Below are 15,305 nucleotides of genomic sequence, written 5' to 3'. Positions count from 1 at the left end.
ATGTGATGTGAATGTTAACTCCTTCCAAAGCTTATAAAAAGTTAGGTTTAGAACTCTACAGAAGAATGTTTGCAGATTACCTTAAGAATCATAAGACCTTTTTTCATAGATTTGTAGGACTGGAAGGGACCTTGGGAGGTCATCTAGTCCAGTCCCCTGCACTCATAGCAAGACCAAGTATTATCTAGACTAGTGATCCTAGAGGATCTCCCAGTCAATCACCATCTCAGGGGGGGCTGACTCCCTACCCCAGCCCCACACCGCTCCCAAAAGTGGCCAGTGCGGCCCCGTGAGTGAGCGGGGAGGACAAGGGTCTCCCTCTGCACACTGCTCCTGCCTGTAAGCACCACCCCTGCAGTTCCCATTGGCCAGGAGGACTGCAGGGGCAGTGCTTACAGAGGGGCAGCTTGCAGAGCGACGTGCCCCCCACTCCCAGGGGCACATTGGCCCCTTCCAGGAGCCCTGTGGAGCTGGGGTAGGCAGGGAACCTGACTTAGCCTTGCTGCACCTGCCACGGATCAAAAGCCGCCGGAGGCAAGTGCTGACCCACAAGAAGCTGCACCTCAACCCCCAGCCCTGAGCCCCTTCCCGGAGCCAGCACCCCATGCCCCCTCTGCACCCCAATCTCTTGCCCCAGCCCTGATCCCCCTCCCAGAGCCAGCACCATGTACCCCTTCCTGTATCCCAACACTCTGCCCCAGCCTGGAGACTCCTCCTGCACCCAAACACCCTCCCAGAGCCTACACCCTCTTCTGCACCCCAAACACTCTGCCCCACGCTCAGCCCAGAGCCCCCTCCCACACTGCAAACCCCTCAGCCCCAGCCCAGAGCCCACACCTCCTCTTGAACCCCAACCCTAGCCTGGCGAAAGTGAGTGAGGGTGGGGGAGAGTGAACAACCAAGGGGAGCGGGGAATGCAGTGAGTGGGGCAGGGCTTTGGAGAATGGGCAGGGCAGATCCTGGGTTGCCCTTAGATTCAAAAAGTGATCTTGGGCATAAAAAAAAAAAAAGTTGGAGACCACTGATCTAGGCCATCCTTGAGAGGTGTTTGTCTAACCTGCTCTTAAAAATCTCCAAGGATGGAGATTCCACAACTTCCCTAGGCAATTCATGTAGTTGTAAGATGATTGCCAACATATTGCATGAAATGTTTCAAGATATTTATATCCAAAAAAAGTCAAGACAGTAAACTTCTGATGAAGCCCTTTATTCAGGTAAGTAACCAAAAGGTGAAAGCATTCCTATTCACCACGCTTCTCTTCTGGAGGTGGTTCATACTGAGACAGCTGTAGAATTTAAAAAAAAAAAAAAAAAAAAGTGTGATTTTGTTAGCTGTAGAATGTTAAAAAAACCCTGACGGCATATTTTACCCCAACAGGAGAGGGGAGTAGTAGTTTTATAGCAAGCTTTATTCTACAAAATCTAATTTGCTACTGAATACTTAGGTCCACTTATTTTCAAAGACTACAAACATGCCTGGTAAACCTTTTTTCTGTGGGGGTGCGGGAGAAGGGAGGGAACAATGCATTGTGCAAAGATGCAGCTATGACAGAGAGAGGCTTTTAAAGGTGCAGGGCAGGATTTTCAAAAGTTCTTAAGTGACTTATAAAGTCAGGAAATTTCAGCACACAAGATCCATTAAATGCTTTTGACAGTTTTTCCCACTGACAAATATTTAATTTCTTACTTTAAAGAAGAGAGGGTTTTACATTGTGATTGCCCAATACTGGCCATCTTGAGTTAGTTTTGGGCAGAATGAGTGTCCTATATTCTTGTATGCTGTACTGAAATATGCTGGAGTAAAATGGTCTGACTGCCACCACTAGAATTGGGATTAGCTATTCATGAGACTATTCCAAATTTAAAATAGAGGACAAACCTACCATCAGAACCTTAGATCAAAACTTCACACTGATTTAGTGATAATTTGGCCACTTAAAATACACACTGAATTCTCCAATTATAGATGCATAGGTATAAAAATTAGGCAGCTGAAGACCAAGTAGATTTCACCAGACCCTTTGAAAAGAATCCCAGACATAGGGAAGGTTATGAAAGTAAATATTAGAATATCTGGAATCTGCCATTCAGTTTTAAATTTTGCATTTAAAATGTCTCTTATTTATGGGTTAGAAATTCCAAGTCTGATCGAAATATTCATCTGGCATTTACAAATAATGTTGGATTAAATTTATCACAGTGTGCTGCCAGCAACAACTGCTGAAACAGTGCTCCATGTCTTTTGCATACCAAGCTAGCTACAAAATAAAACTTCTGGACTGTATGAGTGGATCTTAGTCAAGTTTTGCTTTTCAGTTAATTACATGTACTTTCTTCAGATTAGCAGGTTTACCACTGTGCACAGAGGTCTTTACACAGGCACCCAACTGAAAAGGGAAACTTGCTAGTTACTTAAACTCGCTACAGTACTTAATGGAAAGGGAAAATAAATGTTTCCTCTTTAATGCTCTGCATGCTAAAAGACTAATGAAGGAAGCTGATTAGAACATGATTTTGCTCCACAATCCTCTCATGTAAAGTTGTTCTGCTGCCATTCAGAAACCCAACAAAACTCAAAGATCCAGGGGAATGGGTGACTGTGCAGGACAAAAAAGACAGATGGAACAAAAGAGGTAAAGTGCATAAAAAGTAGATAGGAGGGGAGAAGGGAAAGTACTAATCAATAAGGAGAAAAATGTCAGAGATACAAGGAAACGAGAGCAGAAAAATTGGTGGTCCTAATGACACACTGAATCATTCCTGATTTCCCCAACAAACTTGGTTACTGCCGAGGGCAGCCTCTTGCACCTTTTCACACAGTTGTGGCATATGGCCCAAAACTTTGTAACTGGCCCACACACTAAGGTATAATTCAGCCCTCATTACCAAATGAGTTTATCAGATCTCTTAGACCACTTTCATAGGAAAGTCTCCTTCTGCTAAAGTCAGATTACTCTCATTTTAAGCCATCTGAGACCAAAAAAATGCCTGCAAGCTGCAATAACTACATCCATGCTCCTCCTACAACCCATCTAATTTTTTCCCCCCTCAAGGAAGCACTCCCATTTTAACCCAAGCCAGGACCATTTAGATAAGCATGGCAGCTTGACTCAGCAGAATGTTCAAGTCAAATACTTATAGCCTTTTTACTGTAAAAAAAATGTGGACAAGAGTGATCAAGTGGATATAGTGTACTTGAACTTTCAGAAAGCCTCTGACCTGGTCCCTTACCAAAGGCTCTTAAGCAAACTACACAGTCATGGGATAAGAGGAAAGGTCCTCTCATGGATCAGCAACTGGTTAAAAGACAGATAACTAAGAGCAGGAATAAATGGCTAGTTTTCAGAATGGAGAGAGGTAGATAGTGGCAGTGATCAGTACTGGGACCAGTGCTGTTCAACATATTCATCAATGATTTGGAAAAAGGAGTAAACAGTAAGGCAGCAACATTTGCACGATACAAAATTACTCACGATAGTTAAGTCCAAAGCCAACTGTGAAGAGTTACAAAGGCCTCTCACAAAACTGGGTGAGTGGGCAACAAAATGGCACATGACATTCAGAGTTGATAAATACAAAGTAATGCACATTGGAAAACATAATCCCAACTATACATACAAAACCGTGGGGTCCAAGTTAGCTGCCACTCGAGAAAGATCCTCCAGTTATTGTGGATAGGTCTCTGAAAATATCACTCAATGTGCAGCAGCAGTAAAAAAAAAAAAAACACCACCCTAACAGAATACTAGGAACCATTAGAAAAGAGAAAAGTAAGACAGAAAATATCATACCACCACTATATAAATCCATGGTACACCCAGACCTTGAATACTGTTACAGTTCTAGTTGCCCTATCTCAAAGAAGATACAGGAAAAAAATAGAAAAAGCAACAAAAATGATTAAGGGTAAGGGACAGCTTTCATATGAAGAGAGATTAAGACAACTGGAATCGTTCAGCTTGGAAAAGAGACAACTAAGGGGGGATATGATAGAGGTCTATAAAATCATGAATGGTGTAGAGAAAGTGAATTGGGAAGTGTTATTTACCCCTTCACATAACATAAGAACCAGGGGTCACCTGATGAAACTAATAGGCAGGAGATTTAAAACAAACCAAAGGAAGTACTTCTTCATACAAAACACAGTCAACCTGTGGAACTTGCTGCCACGGGATGTTGTGAAGGCCAAAAGTATAACTAGGTTAAAAAAAGAATTCAATAAGTTGATGGAGAATAGGTCCATCAATGGCTATTAGCCAATGGTCAGGGATGTAACCCCATGCTCTGGATGTCCCTAAGCCCCTGACTGCCTGATGCTGGGACTGAACAACAGGGTATGGGTCATTTGATAATTTCTCTGTTCATTTCCTTTGAGGCATCTGGCATTGGCCACTGTCAGAAGACAAGATACTGGGCTAGATGGACCACTGGCCTGACCTAGTGTGGCCATTCTTATGCATATATGTCTTGACAGCAAATTTAATAGAGAGATCATTAAATTTGACCAATGAGTTTATTGTTAAGTAGGTGTTTTCTGGACCAATTAATGGACAAATAGTGCCTTTGTTCTATTGTGGAACTACCACTGATAATATATGGTGTGTACTAAGATAGCAGCTTGCAGGCTTCAGGCCTCTTTGTGGGCAGTCCCATAATCCATGCAAAAAAGCTTGCATGATCAAAAGCTGTAGAAGGTAAAACATAATATGTAGTAACTAGTCATTTGGTAAGTAAAGTTAGTGTAGAAAACAGCATCAATGCATGGGAAAAAGTATGTCACACACTTTCAGAACCAGCACTGTTTCTGCCCCTCGTTTATGTGGCTATTTGCATGTGTAGTTATGGATCCGTATAACTATGGTAACTGTACAATGAATTATTTGAAAAATCTGTCTCAAATATAATTTGGTTTAAGAACAGATACCCTACTTAGATAGCTGAGAGGTGCAGGCAGTCTGTATACCCAAAACAATGACTCTGCCTTAGTTTACACTCAGGATCCATTCAGAAGGTTTTCAGAGTCAGAGAACTAGAGGTATTTTAAAACGTTTAACTCTAGTTTATTTTGCATACACATAAATGCCTCCAGTGGGTCAGATCTTGCAAGGTGTTGATCCCATTGACCTAATAGGACTCTTCCACCTTGAATTTATTTTCTGTAAGAAGCTTTTTCAGTTAGCATCTTTAAAATGTTGTAATCTGTTTGGGAAGTATCATCTAGATTGATTTTTACACCATTTTTTAAGAAGTTAATTCTATCGTTTCCACTCAATTTTACTTGAGTTTGGTACTTGTAATGGTTTCCCATGGCTTTTAAAGAAAGTTAAGAAAAAGAAACTGAGTGGTTAGTCATATTAAAACATGAAAAGTGTTCTTTTCAATTGAGTGGCCCCCCCCACCAAGAGCCTATCAGGCTTTCCCCTTGTTCTGAGACTTGCACAAAGTGACACTGCACTATCACTGATGAATGTTGACTACTAATACAGTAACGAATATCAGTGATTTTTTTTTTCCACTGAATGCATCCAATGAAGTGAGCTGTAGCTCACAAAAGCTTATGCTCAAATAAATTTGTTAGTCTCTAAGGTGCCACAAGTACTCCTTTTCTTTTTGCTAATACCACTGTATTTTTCTTTTACATTTTAAGAAGATACAGCAATGGAGACTCAAATATTTACCTTTGCTTTTAGTTTTTTGTTTTCTTCCAACACAGCTTCATATTTTTCTTTCATCTCTGCCACTTCCAGGCGAAGGGCCTCTACTTCTGGATTTTCTGGAGCTGCAGCTCCTATATGATGCTTCAGAAAGCTAATAAAAGTTAAGTGTTTCTTTACTTAAAAATGATAGCCTGAATCTGAATAAACTACAACGTTGGTAGAGCAAGACATAATGGCAGACTGACAGGATACACCAGATATGTCAGTTAAGAAAAAAGCCAAACAGAATTGTTTTAAAGAAGATGGCAACATGGCTGTCTGCAGGCCTTTAAAACACAATGAAGGAGAACAGCAAGGTTTACTTAGCTTGTAAAGAAGATTGAGAAGGGCATGGTTACAAAATAGTATAAAGTAAAAGCTGAAAGATGTTCCTTTTACCCTCTCCCACAACATAAGAACAAGGGAATACTAAACTGTAAGGCAGAAAAATTTAGACAGTAAATACTTGTGTAGTAAGCCCTCATAATTCACTGAGGCAGGAGGTCAAAGAAGAAGCCCAGCAAGATTAAGAACTAGATAGTTGTCAGTAATAAACAGCAGTTATGCAAAATACACTGTTCCAAACTAAGCAGTACACCTGCAAATAAAAGGAAGGCATTCCTATGCAAATAGCCTTATAGAAAATGTTTAATACCAAAAGGAAGGCAAAAGTCTATTAAACACAAGCCACTGCCCAAAAAACCAACCAAGATACTGGGTTAGATAAGCCAAAAGCCTCAGGCTGTTGGTAGTAAGGACTTTATCATGCAAGAGTTAAATTTCCAGTTCTCTATTGTACTTGGTTCACCAAGTGCCATTTCCCTAAAATTGCTGCTGTTCTTATTTAATATGGAAATAAAATATTTTGTTTACTTTATATAATATGGAGACAAACAAGTATCTGCCTTGGACTGTGCTTCCATCTTTTGCCTCACATATGTCCGAAATCAATTCACAGAAGGAAGAAAAAGGATACTCCAGTGCACTATTTGGTTTCTCTGGCTCTTCATATAGGGCTACCAACACTGTAAATAAAAAGCATCCAACAGTTGAAAGCAGAAAACACCTCAAATGGTTCAATTTCTGAAATGTGCACCAGTAGTCAAAGGTAATACATATGAGACTTAAAAAGGATTACTTCCAGATTAGTATTCTAAAGGTGATGTTTCACTAATTTAAACATTCACACACAAAGCTACCTTTTATTATAGTCAAAAATTAGAACAATGAACACGTATTCGTGATTATGCCGAGTATTTCTGAGAGACTCATGTGCATCCAACATAAGCTTTGACTACAGTTATACAGCTGGAATTCTTTTGAATACGCTTTTTTCAACAATTCTTTAATGAACTGTAAAGCTAAACGTTTGCACTAAATTCTGCACTTACATAAACACAAACATTACAAGTAACTTTCAAGCAGTTATATTTTTCCATAAACTGATCAAATACATACCTATTTAACAATAGTTCCAGGATATATACATTCTCTACCAGTAAAGTAGTTGCCTACTATCATATCTGTCACTTATCTTATAATAAAGGTAATCAAAAGTAATCTACACTTAAACTTAAAATCAACATAAATTATGTTGCTCAGGGGAGTAAATTAGCCACCCCCGAGCAACGTAATTTATGCCAATTTATGCGCTGGTGCGGACAGCACTCTGTTGGCCAGAGAGCTTCTCCTATTGATATAACTACCACCACTTCCAAGGGCTGCAGTAATTAAGTCAACAGGAGACCTCTCTCCCATCATCATCTTAGAGCAGCTACACTAGAGACCTTACAGCGGTGCAGCTGCACCGCTGTAAGCCCTCTAGTGTAGCCAAAGACAGAATCTTCTTTACTAAGTTTGGAAAACTCAATATTCTCCTCCATCACCAGGCCTCCTTTACTGGGGGATCAGGGGGAACAAACAAATCGCAACCACCCGCTGCTTTGCTTCTAAAGTGGAAGCAAGAATCCTAAATGGTGTCTCAAGAATGCAGTTGCACTCTTACAGTCGCACACTTGGCTCCTCCATCACCCATCTATAGGTTGTTCTCATCTCCAGGGGCACTCAGAGTGTTACATTGAGTATGGTACTCAATAACTAATATTTTGAGTTAACACAGATGTGCACCAAAGACAGCCACCCGGCACGAACTTCTGAAGTATTCACTGTTCAACACTTTGTTGACTGAATCCTCAAAAGAGCCTGAGCCATCAGTTCTCCTGTTGATTAGTTCATACTTAGATTTCTGGACTTGGAATGAAACCAAAATGAATACGATTTTTCATGGTCAGTATGTCCACACTTGGTTTTTTGTTTTTAAATTATTCCCAGTCACAGACCAGAACATCACTGTCATAGGTACCAAGTTAATGTATTGTCAAGTAAGCCAACACATCTTAACTTGCTAGCCTGGACAGTCCCAACACTTGTTCATGTAATTTTGGACTCCAAAACTTCCCTTCCAGGACAACTGTGTTAGCTAGTAGAGTAGCTACATCCTTTTAGACTAGTTTGTTAGTGAACAACAGCAGCTTTAGAGCCACCAGATGGAGCACACCGATTTACCTAAAAGTGGCAAAAAGACTGACTTCACATTAAAAAAAAAAAAAAAAAAACTGCATGTGGAGTGAAGTGTCCTCCACACTCTAAATATGTATTCACCATGGAAGTGAGTAAACGTAAGCGGATCTGCACTCATACCACATTTCTTAAACGAAACGACAGAATGTATGTGCAATTTAGCTCCATTCCAAAACATTCACTATAATCTGAAACTTGGTACAAATGGTAGAATATACCTACCAAAGTGAGATACCAGTATTGAGTGTCCAACTGCTCCATTTTACAGAATAGTTTTGACCTAAAAGCTATGGCAGCACTTCATAAAGCAATTAAACAGAGATTACTTGCTTTCATTTTCATTCAAGGAGAAAATATAAGCTAACTAGAAATAGATAAAACAAATTTTTTTTTGTTTCTAATATGGTATTAAAGAATGGAAAGTTATGAGAACACTTTATATAATATGCTTTGAATTAGTGTATATATCCCATTCAAAAAGAACAAGAATGTTAAGGTTGCACAGTTTAACTTGCAACCTTGACTGTCTGCTTGTGAAAATGTATTATGATGCAGTCTTTAATTACACAAGAGAGTATTCCTGAAACTCAGGATACCGTATTTTTTCTACAAGCTTAAGTATGCACATGCAACATTTTGTGATACGTTTTCATTTGCATAATGCCTATTTTCTCTCTGACAGACTTTTGCTATGCACCACTATATTTGCGTAGTCTTTTTCACTAGGCACTTATGACAAAAATGAGAGGGGAGAAGCATCAGGACTAAATTTGCCATTACAGATACAAAAAAAAACCCCAAACAAAACAAACCCATGCATGATTTATAGGCTGAGGAAGTGGATATTTATGCAATTACAAAACTAAAAAGTACAGAGAGACAATTAAATATTTCTCTTGAGTTCTATATATATATTGCTTGACTTTCTTAGATTGTGAGCTATACACATAGGGACCTTTGATGAGGGCAGAATAAAAACCAACACAGAATTTCTACTGAAGTTGTCAGATTTTCTGTGTTTGTTCAATATTTAACCCAGTGGCACCCCAATCCAGATATGGGGATTTGGGTACTGTACTTTCACAACACAGATTATAGCCAGCGCTGGTAATTAGACCTGTGGGTAAGGTTGCTTAATACTTTCCACTGAGAGACCCTGTTTGTAGTTATAGGTTTCAGAGTAGCAGCCGTGTTAGTCTGTATTCGCAAAAAGAAAAGGAGTACTTGTGGCACCTTAGAGACTAACCAATTTATTTGAGCATAAGCTTTTGTGAGCTACAGCATCCGATGAAGTGAGCTTTAGCTCATGAAAGCTTATGCTCAAATAAATTGGTTAGTCTCTAAGGTGCCACAAGTACTCCTTTTGTTTGTAGTTACTTTTAACTTTATGGACCATTGGACTGAAATTTTACTTACATGCCATGTGCATGCCTCATGCTGAAATTTTTGGAAAGTTGTACCCAACAGTTCAGCTGTTTCCAAGAATGAGATTAAGGCAAAAAAGTTGTTTTGCCCATGTTAAAAATTCTTACAGTCATTTGACTAAGAATCTCTAGTGCCTCTATGTGCCGCGCATGGATGGCCTTGGTGTCAGGAGTATGTCTTTTGCCATCCACATTACAAGTCTGCCCAAATTACAGAGAACCAAGAAATTGCTCAGCAGAGGTGTGTTACACTTGTTGGCTAAATTTCTCCAAAATTCAGTCTGCTCTGAGCCTGCTTCACCTGTAATTGCAATTGCTCCTCCTAGTTGCGGGGGGGCCTTATGTGGACTCTCTCCTGTGCTCTCTATTCTGCACCTGCTACACCCAGGCAACATGAATATATAAAATTAAGCAATCCATCTGAAAACATCTAGAAGATAATAAGGTCATCAGTGACAGTCAACATGGATTTGTCAAAAACAAATTAGGTCAAACCAACCTGATAACTTGATTTGACAGGGTAAAAAGCCTTGTGTATAGAGGGGGAAGCAGCATAAGTAGTATATTTTGACTTTACTAAAGCTTTTGATATGGTCTCACATGACCTTCTCATAAACAAACTAGGGAAATACAACCTAGATGGAGCTACTATAAGGTGGGTGCATAACTGGTTGGAAAACTATTCCCAGAGAGTATTTTTCAGTGGTTCACAGTCATGCTGGAAGGAGATGAGTGGGGTCCCGCAGGGCTCAGTTCTGGATCCAGTTCTGTTCAATACCTTCATCAATGATTTAGATCAGTGACCTCCAACCTTTTTACGCACAAGATCACTTTTTGAATTTAAGATCAACCCAGGATCTACCCTGCCCCTTCCCCAAGGCCCCACCCTGTTCACTCCATTCCCCCCTCCCTCCATCACTTGCTCACCCTCACTCACTTTCACCAGGCTGGAGCAGGGGGTTGGGGTGCAGGAGGGGGTGCAGGCTCTGGGCTGGGGCTGAGGGGTTCGGAGTGTGGGAGGGGGCTCTGGGCTGAGCTTGGGGCAGAGGTGCAGGAGTGAGGGGTGCAAGCTCTGGGAAGGAGTTTGGGTGCAGGGGTCATATGGTCACAATGTACCTAAACTCAGACTCCACTGGACATTTTAGGAGTTGTACCTTTTATTAGTGTCATTTGTGGTTATAGATCCAAAATCCTTCAGAGAGTATCACAAATCAGTAACATTCTCAACTGTGGGGTGTGCACTGGTTGAGTCTGGGGCAAGGGTGCAAGAATGAGGGGTTCAAGCTCTGGGAGGGAGTTTGGTGCAGGAGGGGGCTCCAGACTGGAGCAGGGGGTTGCGGGTACGGGAGGGGGTGCAAGGTGTAGGCTCCGGCTGGGAGACGCTTAGCACAGGCGGCTCCCAGTCGGCAGCACAGCGGGGCCTGCCTGCCATGGCCCCATACTGCTCCCAGAAGCGGCTGGCACATCTGTACAGCCCCAGGCCGAGGGGGGGAGGGGCGGGGCGGTGGCTCCGGGGGCAGGCAGCGCACAGACACCCGCACCCCAGGGGCCACAGAGACATGCCAGCAGCCAGCCGCTTCCAGGAGCGGCATGGGGCCACGGCAGGCAGGCACACAGCCTACCTGAGTCCCACTGTGCAAGATCGAACTTGGCTCCTTGACTGATTCACCTGGAGCAGCACTAGGGTGAGCTTGGAGGGATTCGGGGCCATTCAGTCAGGATCGGAGGCGACTTTTAGTGGCCCAGGGATGGTGATCGAGCAGCAGAGGCTCCAGGATTGACGAGTCAATCGCGATCGATGGGTTGGTGACCACTGATTTAGATAATGGCACAGAGAGTACATTTAGAAAGTCTGTAGACAATACCAAGCTGGGAGAGGTTGCAAGTGCTTTGGATAGGATTAAAATTCAAAATGATCTGGACAAACTGGAGAAATGGTCTGAAGTAAATAGGATGAAATTCAATAAAGACAAATGAGAAGTACTCCACTTAGGAAGGAACAGAACAATCAGTTGCACACATACAAAATGGGAAATGACTGCCTAGGAAGGAGTACTGCGGAAAGAGATCTAGGGGTCATAGTGGACCACAAGCTAAATGGTCAACAGTGTAACACTGTTGGGGGGGAAAAAAAAAAAAAAAAAACCCCGAACATCATTTTGGAATGTATTAGCAGGAGTGTTGTAAGCAAGACACAAGTAGTAATTCTTCCACTCTACTCTGCACTGATTAGGCCTCAACTGGAGTGTCAAATTCTGGGCGCCACACTTCAGGAAGGATGTGAACAAATTGGAGAGAATCCAGAGAAGACTGACAAAAATGATTAAAGGTCTAGCAAACATGAACTATGAGGGAAGATTGAAAAAAACTGAGTTTGTTTAGTCCGGAAAAGAGAAGACCAAAAGGGGATATGATAAGTCCTCACCTCAGTCCCTGGAAAAATCATGGAGCAGGTCCTCAAGGAATCAATTCTGAAGCACTTAGAGGAGAGGAAGGGGATCAGGAACAGTCAGCATGGATTCACCAAGGGCAAGTCATGCCTGACTAATCTAATTGCCTTCTATGACGAGATAACTGGCTCTGTGGATGAGGGGAAAGCAGCGGACGTGTTATTCCTTGACTTTAGCAAAGCTTTTGACACGGTCTCCCACAGTATTCTTGCCAGCAAGTTAAAGTAGTATGAGCTGGATGAATTGACTATGAAGTGGATAGAAAGCTGGCTAGTTTGTCGGGCTCAACGGATTGTGATCAATGGCTCCATGTCTAGTTGGAAGCCGGTATCAAGCAGAGTGCCCCAAGGGTCGGTCCTGGGGCCAGTTTTGTTCAATATCTTCATTAATGATCTGGAGGATGACGTGGATTGCACCCTCAGCAAGTTTAGAGATGACACTAAACCGGGAGGAGAGGTAGATACGCTGGAGGGTAGGGATAGGATACAGAGGGCCCTAGATAAATTAGAGGATTGGGCCAAAAGAAATCTGATGAGGTTCAACAAGGTCAAGTGCAGAGTCCTGCACTTAGGACCGAAGAATCCCATGCACCGCTACAGACTAGGGACCGAATGGCTAGGCAGCAATTCTGCAAAAAAGGACCTAGGGGTTACAGTGGACGAGAAGCTGGATACGAGTCAACAGTGTGCCCTTGTTGCCAAGGCCAATGGCATTTTGGGATGTATAAGTAGGGGCATTGCCAGCAGATCGAGGGACATGATCGTTCCCCTCTTTTCGACATTGGTGAGGCCTCATCTGGTGCACTGTGTCCAGTTTTGGGCCCCACACTACAAGAAGGATGTGAAAAAATTGGAAAGTTTCCAGCGGAGGGCAACAAAAATGATTAAGGGACTGGAACACATGACTTATGAGGAGAGGCTGGTGGAACTTGGATTGTTTAGTCTGTGAAAGAGAAGAATGAGGGGGGGATTTGATAGCTGCTTTCAACTACCTGAAAGGGGGTTCCAAAGAGGATGGCTCTAGACTGTTCTCAGTGGTAGCAGATGACAGAATGAGGAGTAATGGTCTCAAGTTGCAGTGGGGGAGGTTTAGGTTGGATATTAGGAAAAACTTTTTCACCAGGAGGGTGGTAAAGCACTGGAATGCATTACCTTGGGAGGTGGTGGAATCTCCTTCCTTTGAGGTTTTTAATATCAGGCTTGACAAAGCCCTGGCTGGGATGATTTAGTTGGGGATTGGTCCTGCTTTGAGCAGGGGGTTGGACTAGATGTCCTCCTGAGGTCCCTTCCAAACCTGATATTCTAGGATTCTATGATTCTATAATAGTTTTCAAGTAAGTAAAAAGGTTGTTACAAGAAGGAGGGAGAAAAATTTGTTTTTCTTAACCTCTGAGGATAGGACAAGCAGCAATGGGCTTAAATTGCAGAAAGGGCGGTTTAGGTTGGACATTAGGAAAAACTTCCTAACTGTCAGGGTAGTTAAGCACCGGCATAAACTGCCTAGAGAGGTTGTGGAATCTCCATCATTGTCTAACCTGCTCTTAAAAATCTCCAAACACCTCTCAGGGATGGTCTAGATCGGGGTTGGCAAACTGTTTGGCCCAAGGGCCACATTGGGGTACAAAATGGTTTGGAGGGCTGGGTAGGGAAAGCTGTGCCCCACAAACAGCCTAGCCCCTGCCCCCATCCCTCTTCCCAACCCCCTCAGAGCCCCCAACCCATCCAACCCCCCCCCGCTCCTTGTCCCCTGACCGCCCCGTTCCAAGACCCAAAGGAGAAGTGTTTAAGACTAGAAGCACATTCCCCACCAAAACATGGAATTGAACACAAGATTATTTAATAGCTTCAGAATCACTGGCAAAATCTGTCTCATCCCTCTTTAGTGATTAGTCTACACAGATTAACAACCTACTGCTGCTATCGGTTGCTCCACTAGCTCAAGCGGGAGAGGTTTGTGCAGTGGATCTAGAGGTCACAAACGTGCTAACAATCCATATGAGGATCAACAGGATTCCACATGATGAAATATGGTCAGTTTTTGTTTCTAAATGTGTAATTACATAAAAAATATGTTAAAAGAATATTCCAGTTGCAAAGAAGTGTCAGGATTAAGGCTGCTTGTGCCGCTTTTTGGCATGTGCATGACACTCTTTAGTTACATGATCACATACTTTTTCCCCCCTACAGGACTTCTGTCTCATTCAGTGCACCAGAAATCAAACCGAACTGTGTAGTGAATGAGGCTTTTGTCTAAAAGAACCCTGCCTTCTTTGTTGTAGAGGCTGGATGTTGTGTAGCAAATAAAGCAGAGAATTACAGGGAGAAAAAGGATAGTCTGATGGTTACAGACCTTGAATGCCACCCTGAAGAACTGCATTTTATCCCTGCTTCTGCAATGCTGAACAAGTCACTTAAACCAAAATTCACAGGTGCCCACTGTGTGGAGTGAGTACCAGGGATCAGGGGCCAAGGGGTCAGAATTGCAGAAGCAGGGTGTGCTCAACACTACAACTGAAATCAAATGGAACTCTGCTTTGAACATATAAAGTGCTATAGAAATAGTAAGTACTCTGACAAAATAAGGCCTCAAGTATCTTAAGTCTTGACCCACAGGATTTCCAACAACGGCTGCTGGCCACCTGCCACTGCTGGCCGGCGAGGGTCGGGGGACAGCAGCTGCTAGAGAAAGGGCCCTGCAACCACCCGGCGTGGGCACAAGGGCAAGAGAACACAGACCTTCGCCCCCCGTGCGGGGCAGGGGGGACATTTCCCTTCCCGCGCGCTGGGGGCAGCGGCTCGGGGCTATTTACCTTTGGTGAGCGTGTCCAGCACCCCGGATTTCTCCAGGTAGCGGCGGAACTGCTCTCGCTTAGAGTCCGCGGCCTGAGGGAAGGATGGGAACAACGTTAGCGCGGGGCAGGGCGTTCCGGGGTCGGCGAGCCGGCTTCGCCGGGCCTGTCTGAAGGGCGCAGAGGCCGCGCGGAGGCAGCCGGCGGGATACCGAGACTCCCCGATGTGGGGAAGGGGACCAAGAGAGGGTGGTGGGTTCCGGGAAGAAATCGCAGTCCCGCACCTTGTAATGCGCCATCCCAACCCTCTCTGCACCGAGCTGCACCCTCTCCACTATGACGACTGCGCCGCGCTTGCGCCCTGTGT

General features: G+C 43.2%; 1 protein-coding gene across 1 annotated transcript; it reads right to left on the bottom strand.

The window, feature by feature from the left end:
- Window positions 1-1,170: 1,170 nt before the first annotated feature.
- On the bottom strand, window positions 1,171-15,305 carry MYCBP (MYC binding protein). The gene is made up of 5 exons (XM_074934262.1): window positions 15,223-15,305; window positions 14,960-15,032; window positions 6,673-6,721; window positions 5,679-5,808; window positions 1,171-1,286 (listed from the first exon to the last, which is right to left on the bottom strand). Exons 1-5 carry the CDS (start codon window positions 15,235-15,237, stop codon window positions 1,242-1,244), a joined length of 312 nt encoding a protein of 103 aa, XP_074790363.1. The 5' UTR covers window positions 15,238-15,305; the 3' UTR covers window positions 1,171-1,241.

The sequence above is a fragment of the Natator depressus genome, chromosome 19, assembly GCF_965152275.1.
Source record: "Natator depressus isolate rNatDep1 chromosome 19, rNatDep2.hap1, whole genome shotgun sequence".
NCBI lineage: Eukaryota > Metazoa > Chordata > Testudines > Cheloniidae > Natator > Natator depressus.
Note: the sequence above shows the minus strand (reverse complement) of the source record. Positions and strands in the feature narration are given on the sequence as shown.

Coding starts and splice junctions, on each gene's coding strand:
- MYCBP (XM_074934262.1), bottom strand. Junction 6,722..14,959: donor GCTGGACACGCTCACCAAAG/GTAAATAGCCCC, acceptor TTTTATTTACAG/TGTTGGTAGCCCTATATGAA. Junction 1,287..5,678: donor ACAAAAAACTAAAAGCAAAG/GTAAATATTTGA, acceptor TAAATTCTACAG/CTGTCTCAGTATGAACCACC.